Genomic DNA, 12,854 nt, shown 5'->3' on the forward strand with positions numbered 1-12,854 from the left:
CCCCGGGTACAACAGAGTGTTACAAGGGGACATAAATTTAAGGTGAAGGGTGGAAGGTATAGGGGGGATGTCAGGGGTAGGTTCTTTACCCAGAGAGTGATGGGGGCATGGAATGCGCTCCCTGTGGGAGTGGCAGAGTCAGAGTTATTGGTGACCTTTAAGCGGCAATTGGATAGGTACATGGATGGGTGCTTAAGCTAGGACAAATGTCGGCACAACATCGTGGGCCAAAGGGCCTGTTCTGTGCTGTATTGTTCTATGTTCTATGTTCTAGGAAATAGACTCGCATAATCATGTAGCACAGAAAGAGACCATATGGTCCTTGTACCTATGTCAGCTCTCTGAAAGAGCTACCAATTCATTCTTCTCCCAATGGCCCTGTAAACCTTTCCATTTCAAGTGGACATCCAATGCCTTTTTGAAAGATACGACAGAATCTGCTTTCCCCACATATTCAGGCCTTGCATTTCATGGCATTACACCATCTTGAGACAAGATGGCAGCAGAGTTGGATGCTCCAGCCAGAGCCTGTCTGCTACTCTGTCAGCCCCTTTTGTTCTGTTCTCCCTGTATCATCTTTTTTTCCTCAGGAGAAACTGAGGACTGCAGATGCCGGAGATCAGAGTCGAAAAGGGTGGCGCTGGAAAAGCACAGTGGGTCAGGCAGCATCCGAAGAGGAGAGTCGACATTTCAGGCAGAAGTCCTGCATCAAGACATTGACTCTCCTGCTCCTCGGAAGCTGCCTGACTTGTTGCCCTTTAAATTTTCCCAGCATGCCTTGTGAGTGACACAGATCCAGGCTGTGGGAAAATGGCTTAGGGGCAGGATAGTGTCAACAAACTGGTAAACAAATTAATGAGGTAAAATTTCATGCCCATCTCTGTTTTTGTCCCCTTATGGAGGTATAACTTCTGCTGCTAACTCTGTTTTTCCTTTCACAGTACAGAATTATTTAGTATTTCCAGCATTTTCTTGCTTTATTCTAGACTTTCAGCTCTTCAGTGCTTTGCTTTTGAGAACAATTTGTCCCTATCCACGCTTTAAAGCCCTGCTTGAGCCCAAACATTTCTATTATATATCCCCTTGACAATGTCTGCTCTCATTGGAATAACCTTTATAATCTCCACGTAACCAAGACCCTCTCCTGTATCCTCTTTAAGCCATTTATGGCCTCTCAAAGGTGTTGTGCAAAATGGGTCACAAAATTCTTCAGCCTTATCAAGGACATGTCCAGGTTTACCATAATGCTCTTGTCTTTGTTTTTTGCCGCTTCTCTTCACAACGCCATGCATTCTGCTTGCTTTCCTGGGTGGCACAGTGGTTAGCACTGCTGCCTCACAGCGCCAGGGACCCGGGTTCATTTCCCGCCTCAGGTGACTGTCTGTGTGGAGTTTGCACATTCTCCCCGTGTCTGTGCAGGTTTCCTCCGGGTGCTCCGGTTTCCTCCCATAATCACAAAAATGTGCAGGTCAGGTGATTTGGCCATGATAAATTACCCGTAGTGTTAGGTGCATTAGTCAGGGGAATGGTCTGGGTGGGTTGCTCATCGGAGGGTCGGTGTGGACATGTTGGGCCGAAGGGCCTGTTTCCACACTGTAGGGAATCTAATCTAATCTAATCTAACCAAAACTGCCTCAGTCCTGTCTTGCTGCCTACAAACATCTATGTCCATAGATATTTTTCACAAGAACAACGCACTGCAGACCACAGAAGGTCCTTGAAAATGGAGTCGCAGGTAGATAGGATAGTGAAGGAGGCATTTGGTATGCTTTCTTTTATTGGTCAAAGTATTGAGTACAGGAGTTGGGAGGTCATGTTGTGGCTGTACAGGACATTGGTTGGGCGTGCAATTCTGGTCTCCTTCCTATCGGAAAGGTGTTGTGAAATTTGAAAGGGTTCAGAAAAGGTTTACAAGGATATTGCCAGGGTTGGAGGATTTGAGCTACAGGGAGAGGCTGAACAGGCTGGGGCTGTTTTCCCTGGAGCGTTGGAGGCTGAGAGGTGACCTTATAGAGGTTTACAAAATTATGAGGGGCATGGATAGGGTAAATGGGTAAAGTCTTTTCCCTGGGGTCAGGGAGTCCAGAACTAGAGGGCTTAGGTTTACGGCGAGAGGGGAAAGATATAAAAGAGACTTAAGGGGCAACTTTTTCACACAGAGTGGTACGGGTAAGGGATGAGCTGCCAGAGGAAGTGGTGGAGGCTGGTAAATTGTAACGTTTAAGAGGCATTTGGATAGGTATATGAATATGAAGGGTTTGGAGGGATATGGGCCGGGTGCTGGCAGGTGGGACTAAATTGGTTTGGGACATCTGGTCGGCATGGATGGGTTGGACCGAAGGGTCTGTTTCTATGCTGTACACCTCTATGATTCTATGACTGGTCAGCTTCAAGAGTTCACAACAACAGCATGATTGGTAGAGAGCACCATCTAACACAGGCCCATTGGAGCTGATTGACACTTGCTGATGGAGTAGGTGTAGAGCTGGCCATTGATGAGGGCATCCTTGGTGATCCATTTTGTATCACTCTGCCACAGATCAATCCTTAGTCTTCAAATTGAGTTTCCAGTGAGGGCATGAACTAGTGGATATTGTTTATGGTCTTTGGGTGCAAGGTAGAATCTCTACAGCATGGAAGCAGGCCATTCAGTCCATTGAGACCATACTGACCGTCTAAAGAGTATCCCACCCAGACCCACCCTCTAACACTGCATTTCCCATGGCTAATCCACCTCGCCTGCGCATCTCTGGACACTATGGGTAATTTAGCATTGCCAATCCATCTTTGGACTGGGGGAAGAAACCCACACAGACATAGGGAGAATGTACAAACTCCACGCAGAGAGTTGCCCATGGCTGGGACTGAAGCTGGGTCCCTGACAGTGTGAGGCAGCAGTGCTAACCATTGAGCCATCCCGCTACCCTGGATACAAATATAGCAACACCTACAGATCAAATTAAAAGAGTAAATGAAACTTGCACACCACAAACCAAGCACAGTGGAGAGCATCCTGTAAGTTAGCTACCCAATGAGCAATCTGTTCAAATTCATCCTGCATAAACATTTGCCCAATTATAGATTGTGTCTCGCTGCAGCATTATCCAGTGCTCTTGAAAACAAACACTGGCATCATCAGTTGGAGAAATTAGGTTTCCTTCATTTTGTTCTTCCATTTCCACCTACCTGCAGTAGTAAACTTCGGCAAAGGTCAACGCAGATTTAAAATTCAGCTTAGAAAGACTGAAGTTATATTTGGCTCCAGAAGGATGCGCCTTTAAGAGTGTCCATCCCTTTAAATTGGAATCCTTATAGATTCTGCATGGTCCAATGTCAATGAGCTGCCAGGCATGGTCCAAAATTGTGCAAGAGAACTTACATTAATTTAGTAAAATATGGAGTAACTCTATAGTTAGGCAGATTCAGTTCTTCAAAATGTTAGTAGCAGCTGGCTTTTGGTCGGATCATAAATCAGCATAATATTTGGATGCAAATTCACAGGTGTTATTAGTGTGGAAATAACTTTCTTTGTGAATTTACTTATTATTTTGAAGTTCCTCTGGTCCCTGTTTACTGAGGTTCATTTCATTGGCAATATTATAATATTCACAGACTTATAAGAGGGCATGTAGCAAAACTTCTCAAAGGAATCAATCTTCAAAAAGAAATAACATCATATTCAGGTACAAGAATTATGTATGCGTACAGAACATCAAATCAGTGCAGCAGAATCATCTGCACATAAATTAACATTTCGATATGAAATCTGCCAAGAGATGCAATTGTTTTATTTCTTTATTTAAACACAGCCAAGGTGCATACTATAGTGGAACCAAGGATTAAGTGTTGATGTTGCTTTCTTATTAGTTGAAGAACTGCGCTTTGAACCAGTTTGCAACTAATTAGAGCTAAACGTGAGATCCTTTGCTGAAACAATCCGCTAATCTCAGGCAACAAACAAGGTAAAAGCCAAAGTTGTCACAGTCCCACTGGACCATAGGGCTGCTCTCTTATTCGAGAGAGACAACTGATGGTGTTTTAACCTGAGCATCACCACACTTCAGGCGAGGGGAAAGGTTGAGAAGGAGAATCCTTCATGATAACCTCAGCCGGTGAGGGCTGCTGGTATTATTCTGCACAGCAAACCAGCCATCCAGTCAGCTGATCTAAACAAAGCCCCGGCAATAAGCAAAGTATATTCCCAATTGAGTACATTAGCATCTTCATCAGTGCGGGCCCAAACTTTTCCAATTTAACACCACAGTGCTTCTGGCCCCAGAATGAAGGAGCAATATTATTGTAGTAATATTCTTTGCAGGCTAGTCTTGTTCCGGAAGGTAATGGTTCTGAAGGAGTTTATGTCCATTAAACATTGGCTGCGCCCATTCTGCTGATGTCACATACAGCCTGTTGTTGGGGACAAGCATTCTATCCGAACCTTTAGAGGGAGCAGATGTACTTGTACAGCTCCTTAAGGTCCTTGTAGTTATGCCTGGCTAAACGTAATTGTATTCATTGCTATCATCCAATAAACCTTCCTGTTACCTTCGAATAGAGCCTCCTATGTGGCTGTTATGTGATGGCATATCACCTGCCACAAAGACAAAGGAGGAGTGCGACAGTGAACCATCTCAAACAATCCTTGTACAGCACCACATACTGGGAGAGGTGGAAAATACAAACAAAACAGCAAGAGCAATGATCAAGGAAAACCGCACAACTTTGATTAAAAACAGCAGAGCACCAATCACACGGAACATCCCCTGATGCTGTAAAGAAGGTGCCTGGATTCTGGTGGTTTCCCATTGGTAGTACCCAGACCCGACTTATAGCCTCAAAGCAGGGTGGGTAGAAGGCCTAAGGGAACGATATCTCCATGTCACCCAGGAGGCCCTCAGACCTCTCCACCTAATTTATATAACTTCACAGTGCCTGCACATACATGTACTCCATTAGTACCGGAATTCTCCAAAGTTAAAAATCACCAACACCAAGTTATAGTCCAACAGGTTTATTTGGAAGCACTAGCTTTTGCAGCACTGCTCCTTCATCAACAGCGCTCCAGCTGCTAGTGCTTCCAAATAAACCTGTTGGACTACAACCTGGTGTTGTGTGATTTTTAACTTTGTACAGCCCAGTCCAACACTGGGCGTCTCCAAATCATGGAATTCTCCAAGCAGCCAAAGGGCAGAGATTGGCCCTTTATCCCGTCTGTTTCACTCCACACTCAGTCAGGTCATTGGAGGCAATCTAAGGCCAGGAGATCCTACATACTGATCAAGCCATGTAGGTCATTATACAAATGTGGAACATCAATCAGACAATAGAGGTTGGGACCATGGCCTCGACCCATGTCAGAAGGTTGACATTTTGTTCTCTGTGAGAGCTTTCTTCAAACAGCTAAAGGGGCCTTGTGATTCCTTCCTGAAGTGGTGCCAGCCTAATCATTACCCCTACACCCTCCAGTTTGACACCGTCAGAGGTCTGCACTCTACCCCTGGTCTTTGCAGACAGCTACCGTGGATATCAAAATTCAGTGACCAGTTCCTGGCCCTGCCAATTCCAATGGAGTTAATACTCAAAGGTCATTAAAAGGTTTCCAGCCCGAATTTTACTATTTGGAAGCAAAGTAAAGCCAAAACAAATTATGCTAATTAAATAGATTGACTGTAATGGCAGTCACATTTGGTAATATTAAATGGAGGGTCTCTGAAGATAAAGTAACAGATGAAACAGGGAGCTGATACTGAAGGTGTAACAAGCTGCAAAATCACCACTGTAGATCTGTTTATGACCCATATTCACATTCACGAGTGGTTTTCTAATGGATGTTCATGTCTACTAAATTTATCCTTCAGCTTATAGACATAGAGGGCTGAAATATGAGCAGAAAGCACTGGAGGTACATGACAGAACAAAGATAGCGTAGAGGTGCCAGATCTGGAACAGGCTTTACTGTTGGATTAAGCAAAATGGCAGGTGCGTGTTTGAGAGCATGAGTGGGTTCATGTGGGGATATCTGAAAAAAGCTGATGCCAGCTCCAGACGTTAAGTGACAAAAAAACTGCAGATGCTGGAATCCAAAATAGACAGGCAGGAGGCTGAAAGAACATTAATAAGCTGAAAACAACGTGCGCTGGAAACAAATGGGATCCAGTGAATATAAACAAAGGTCAGTGAGATATAAAAAGATCAATATGGGATTTGTAGGAGGATATTAGACATGGAGCTGACCACATGCACCATCACTAATACAACTTACTTACCGAGATCAAGATGGATGCTGGGAACAAACGAGTTGAGAAAGAACATGAAGATAACGAATCCCAAAACTATTGAGCATTTAACCAGGAGGGCTTTGTCCACTATCCTGTGCTGTAAAGATATAACCAATGAAAAAGGGTAAAAATTGCAGCTTCTTCCACAAAATCAATAGGACAGAAAAGAAAAATCAAAACACATTATCAAACCTTAGTTTCTGTGCACAGAAGGGAAAATGGCAGAGTAATTCAATCACAGATTCACACGACAAAAAATAATTGTTCACAAAGTTTTGACAAGCTAAAAATCAATTTTTGATCATTTCTAATACTAAGCATTATAATGGTTTAGGATCGAGAACAGACTTTTGCCCCCATTTTATTGCATGCTTTGCATGATTTCTTACACAACTATAAGCTGTTTCACAATCTACATTTTCTCTCTAATAAATCTCATTTATTCTCAACAGTCTGGCCTCCAGTGGCCACACAGCACTATTAACTGGCATGCATAAGTATAACTCTAACAGACTTGACCATCCACTTGAAAAGCTTCGGAATCTCATGTCCTTTTGTTCTTGCAGCATTAATTTTTCTTTGTTTGGTTTTCCTGAAGTTAATCATAGGATCCCTACAGGACAGAAAGAGGCCAGTTGAGTCTGCACCAACCCTTCCAAGGAGCATCTAATCCAGACATCGCTCCACGACCCCCACCCATCCCCACCTTGCATTTCTCATGGTTATTAATTGAGTAGTTTTACTTTGTGATGTAAAATGTAGTTCACATTTGCATACCAACATTTGCAGTGTATACTTCAAAAAGTAGTCATTATGGTGATGGTGTACAATTATTAATATGAGCTGCATTCAGGACCATCCAAGGGTACTGTGCGATATTCACACAATCAGATTAATTTGTTGCATGGTGATCAATGGATCCAAATAGGATTACTCTGTTTTCAAAGGATTCGACTTGATTATTCAAAAATAACTGTAGAACTAGATGCCCCTCTATCTCCATTACTGTGTTTCCTTTGGAATTGTTTACTAAGATAATTGTAGAATTGCAAATTGAAAATCACGGAGGCAAAATCGATCATGATGACTTCTTAAATACCACTTCAAGGATTCATGACATTTCACAAACAGCTCCAGTGCAGATAGGAAGATAACTTTGGATCAAATGAAGTGAAAATAAATTCATATTCTCACGGCAGACTTTTTGTTTGACCTTTATTGAAAAGTCAATTGAAAAGTAATCACATTGATGCAAATGTCCAGGACAGTCCAGGTGGAGGTGCATTTAAAATATGATTTATACCATCAGTTTTTAGAAGATCATTTTCAATCCTTCGGAGGTAGTTTGTAACAGCAGCTGTCACAATGCTACTGAAGGCAAGATTACCAAAACCAAAAAGATTCAAGCCTGAGAAATCATTTCTCTCAGCTTGAAGAGCAGTTAAAATGCCCTCCAATTCCATCTGACCCCTATTTGATTACAAAGTTTAAGAGGTTTAGCACAAATAGTAGCACTGCTCCCTCTGATTCAGAAGGTTATGACTTTCAGTCCCCACCCAACACCAGCCAGAGGCTTCAGAAATATTCCAAGCTCATAGTCAAATGCAATTGTAGCTCAACGCATCACATGGAATCCCCACAGTGTGGAAGCAGGGTATTCAGCCCATCAAATCCACACCGACCCTCTGAAGACGATCCCACCCAGACCCACCCCCAAACTTATTCTTATAACCCTGCATTTCCCATGGCTACCCCACCAAACTGCACACCCCTAGACGCTATGGGCATTTTTAGCATGGCTGATCCATCTAACCGTGCATCTTTGGACTGTGGGAAGAAATCAGAGCAGAGGAAACCCATGCAGATATGGGGGAGAAAAGTGTAAAATCCAGACACACACAGCCAGCCAAGGCTGGAATCAAACCCAGGTCCCTGGCGCTGTAAGGCAGTAGTGCTAACTACTGGGCCATTGTGCGTCCCAGCTGAATATAGGGCTGGATTTGCACTGTGGAAGTTGGAAGCTCAAGCCAGGAAATCCCCTAAGTTGGTAGATCCAAGTATCCATGGAAATGACATCAATAGGCATGATGACCACTCCAGTTTGGAGCGATGGTCATGTCAAGTTGGTCTGGGAGAAAATGAGGACTGCAGATGCTGGAGGTCAGAGTCGAGAGTGTGTGGTGCTGGAAAAGCACAGCAGGTCAGGCAGCATCCAAGGAGCAGGAGAATCGACGTTTCAGGCAGGAGCCCTTCATCAGGCATTCGATTCTCCTGCTCCTCGGATGTTGCATGTCAAGTTGGTCTGCCATTTCCTGACACAGTTCGGGGTCAGCCAGGAGGACAGAATAGAATTGAGTTGGGTTGTTCAGAAGACACGTCTCAGTACTTTAAGATCTCGACCCCAACTTTTATGAAAGGCTTGAAACCAAAAAATGCCGCAGATCATAGCGGGTCAGGGAGCATCCAGGGGAGAGAGAGCAAGCTAATGTTTACCTCGTCAGAGCTGACATGAAGTGTGGAGGGGACAGCATTTATGCAATCGTATGGGAGGGGGTGCAGTGCTGGGGGAGAAAGGATGTTGATAATGCAGATTAAGTGATTGGAATGCGAGAATGGTGGAACAATACCAGCACCCTCCCCTGCCCTGCACTGGGTCTCATGCCCCGTACAATCTGCATGCCACCTCAAATTGCCATGTTGCCTTATATCCTCCAAGCCATGGAGATTCTATTGGTTGGGTATACAGTAACTATTTGATTTTATGACAAAATCTAGAAAACTAAGACAGAATTGTAGAGCTGGACAATTAGGAGTGAAATTAGGAAGAACTTGTTCACACAGATGTAGCGGAAATCTGAAACACCTTCCCAAATTGGCTGTGGATCCTGGGCCAATTGAAAATGTCAAACACGAGACTGATTTCTGCTTGGGAAGGATGTCGACGATGATGGAAAAAAACTGGGTAAATAGAGTTAAGATTCAGATCAGCCCTGATCCAGCTGAATGTGGGTGGCACGGTGGCTCAGTGGTTAGCACTGCTGCCTCACAGCACCAGATACCTACCCGGGTTCAATTTCAACCTCGGGCAACTGCCTGTGTGGTGTTTGAACATACTCCCCGTGTCTACGTGGATTTCCTCCGGGTGCTCCGGTTTCCTCCCACAGTCCAAAAGATGTGCAGGTCAGGTGAATTGTCCATGCTGAATTGCCCATAGTGTTAAAGGACATGTAGGTTAGGTGCATTAGTCAGGGGTAAATGTAGGATAATGGGATAGGGGAAATGGGTCTGGATGGGTTACTCCTCGCAGGGTAAGTGTGGACTTGTTGGGCTGAAGGGCATGTTTCCACACTGCAGGGATTCTATGATTCCAATGGACAGTAATGACTTAATGGCTGACTTTTCTTGTTGCTTTAATTGGCTCTTATTTCATAAGCAAGTGAAGCAGCTTAAGATTTAACAGCAGAATTCAGAAATTACTGCTTAAAATAACGAAGAGTTGTTCCTACCAATTAAAACTATGCTCCGCCTCAGTTTAAGCTACATTCATACAATCAGAATAGTTAGGTCCAACTAGTTCATGCCAATCATGTTCCCACACTAAAATAGTCCCACCTGTCTGCACTTGGCCCCTATCCCTCCAAACATTTCCTATTCATGTACTTATCCAAATGTCTTTTAAACATTGTAATTGTACCCATATTCACCACTTCCAAATGAACCACTCTCTGTGGAAAAAACATTGTCCCTTATGTCCTTTCTACATCTTTCTCCTCTCAACTTAAAAGTATGCCCCCTGGTTTTGAACTCCCCCACCTTTGTCATTCATCTTATCTATGCCCTTCATGATTTTATAAACCTCAATAAGGTCACCCCTCAATCTCCTATACATCAGTGAACAAAGTCCCAGTTGTTAATTTGATTTTTAATCAATTTTAGGGTAAAAAAACCAAAAGAGAAAATGCTGGAAAATCTCATTAGGTCTGGCAACATCTGTAAGGAGAGAAAAGAGCTGATGTTTCGAATCTAACTGACCGTTTGTCAAAGCTTTGAAAAAGGGTCAGTTAGACTCGAAACATTAGCTCTTTTCTCAGCTGCCAGACCTGCTGAGATTTTCCAGCATTTTCTCTTTTGGTTTCAGATTCCAGCATCCGCAGTAATTTGCTTTTATTTAGGGTAAAAAAAAAAATCTACAGTGCACTGGATTGGAATGAATAGAATTGAAAGTTGCAAGGTTTGGGTGACAGAGACTTCAGAGTGTAACAGGAACAGCAGACTGAGGGAGGTTGGCAATGTAGTACCATCTCAAGTTTAAAAATTTGGCTAAGATCCCTTTCCAATTCACAAAAGAGGTGCCAGCCTTTTTAATTCATTGTTATGAAAGCACCTGTGGAGAGAAATCAGAGGAAGAGTCACTCAACCTGAAATGTTAACTCAGACCTGCTGAGCTTTTCCAGCAATTCCTGTTATTGTCTCTGATTTACAGCATCTGAAGTTCTTTCAGTTTTAATTCATTGTTATCTTTATTTTAATGAGCTTCACTAGCAATGCAGAAGGTCTATACGTTCAGTATTTTTAGGTGCTAATCAACTATTTTCCATAAATTTCAGCAATCATCAGGCAAAAATTGTTAAGAGGTAGAATTTGTCAGAATAGCTTCAAGTTGCATATATAACCGATGGAGGTTTATATTTTAAACAGTAAATGTTAAAAAGTCAAAACTTCCTTACTGTTTTCTGCAGTTCCTGAATGTTAGTCTCCCAGTTTTTGTCATCATGTGAAATTTGTCTAAAACGTAGAAAAAATGACATCAATAAATACAAACGCTGCAGCTGTACACTCAACATGACATAAAGCCATAAACAAGCAGGCAATATTCTCAGGAATATTACACTCTGCAGCATTTTACATGTGAGACAATCACAAACTGAATTTTTGATTTCACACCTAATGTTCAAAGGGTGCTGCATCCAGAATTAAATTTGTTTTGTTTTTTTTTGGCTGTAACTCAATCAAGAGAGGATTTCAATAACATTTTGCAGCTTTACTTTTCGATTTCACCCTTCTCAATTTCACTGAAGGCAGAAAACATCATCCGTAGGACATAAGGACATAAGAACTAGGAGCAGGAGTAGGCCATCTGGCCCCTCGAGCCTGCTTCGCCTTTCAATAAGATCATGGCTGATCTTTATGTGGACTCAGCTCCACTTACCCGCCCTCTCACCATAACCCTTCATTCCTTTACTGTTCAAAAAAAATTATCTATCTTAGCTTTAAAAAGCATTTACTGAAGAAGCCTCAATTACTTCACTGGGCAGGGAATTGCATAGATTCACAACCCTCTGGGTGAAGAAGTTGCTTCTCAATTCAGTCCTAAACCTGCTCCCTCTAATTTGAGGCTATGCCTATCTTGTCCTAGTTTCACCCACCAGTGGAAACATCCTCTCTACTTCTATCTTATCTATAACCTTCGTAATTTTGGATGTTTCTATAAGATCCAACCCTTCTTCTGAATTCCGGTGAATATACTCCCAGTTTACTCAGTTTCTCCTCATGAGCCAACCCCCTCAACTCTGGAATCAACCTAGTGAACATCCTCTTAGAGTCATAGTCATAGGGATGTACAGCACACAAACAGACCCTTCGGTCCAACTCGTCCATGCCGACCAGATATCCCACCCTAATCTAGTCCCACCTGCCAGCACCTGGCCCATATCCCTCCAAACCCTCCCTATTCATATACCCATCTAAATGCCTCTTAAATGTTGTAATTGTACCAGCCTCCACCACTTCCTCTGGCAGCTCATTCCATACACGCACCACCCTCTGCGTGAAAAAGTTGTCCCTTCGGTCTCTTTTATATCTTTCCCCTCTCACCCTAAACCTATTCCCTCTTCACCCCCTCCAGTGCCAGTACATCCTTTTTCAAGTAAGGAAGCCACAACTGCACGCAGTATTCCAGGTGTGGCCTCATCAGCACCCTGTATAGTGGCAACATGACCTCCCTGCTTTTAAACTCAATCCATTTAGCAATGAAGGACAAAATTCCGTTTGCCTTCCAAATTACTTGTTCTGCAGCCAGAGGACGAGCAACTCAGAATTAGGATGCTGTTCATCTCAAATCCAAACAAATGTATCTTACAACATCAGCACTAGGTGACAGCTCAAACATTCGACCTCAAGAACCAGGCTACTGCTCCTACTGGTCTAAACCCAGACCAAATGATGGGAATACAGCATGTGGAATGTTTACAATTTAATCCACAGCAGAATCCCATCCTAAAATATTTAATGACACTGACCTACGACGCTCAAGTGTTTCATCTGTAGATAGAGTCATAGAGATGTATAGCATGGAAACTGACCCTTCGGTCCAACCTGTCCGTGCCCATATCCCTCCAAACCCTTCCTATTCATATATCCATCCAAATGCCTCTTAAATGTTGCAATTGTACCAGCCTCCACCACTTCCTCTGGCAGCTCACTCCATACACGCACCACCCTCTGCTTGAAAAAGTTCCCCCTTAGGTCTCTTTTATATCTTTCCCCTCTCATCCTAAACCTACACCCTCTAGTTCT

General features: G+C 43.1%; 1 protein-coding gene across 3 annotated transcripts in view; it reads right to left on the bottom strand.

The window, feature by feature from the left end:
- The window catches only part of oca2 (oculocutaneous albinism II), a 526,553-nt gene that overhangs the window by 151,567 nt on the left and 362,132 nt on the right, over positions 1-12,854 (bottom strand). For all 3 annotated transcript variants that reach the window (XM_043692287.1, XM_043692289.1, XM_043692288.1), the window contains exons 17-18: positions 11,006-11,063; positions 6,267-6,375 (exon numbers count right to left, since the gene is read on the bottom strand). In XM_043692287.1, the coding sequence (XP_043548222.1) occupies positions 6,267-6,375; positions 11,006-11,063 (167 nt within the window). The remainder of the gene's footprint in view (positions 1-6,266; positions 6,376-11,005; positions 11,064-12,854) is intronic.

This window comes from Chiloscyllium plagiosum, chromosome 6, assembly GCF_004010195.1.
Source record: "Chiloscyllium plagiosum isolate BGI_BamShark_2017 chromosome 6, ASM401019v2, whole genome shotgun sequence".
Lineage (NCBI taxonomy): Eukaryota > Metazoa > Chordata > Chondrichthyes > Orectolobiformes > Hemiscylliidae > Chiloscyllium > Chiloscyllium plagiosum.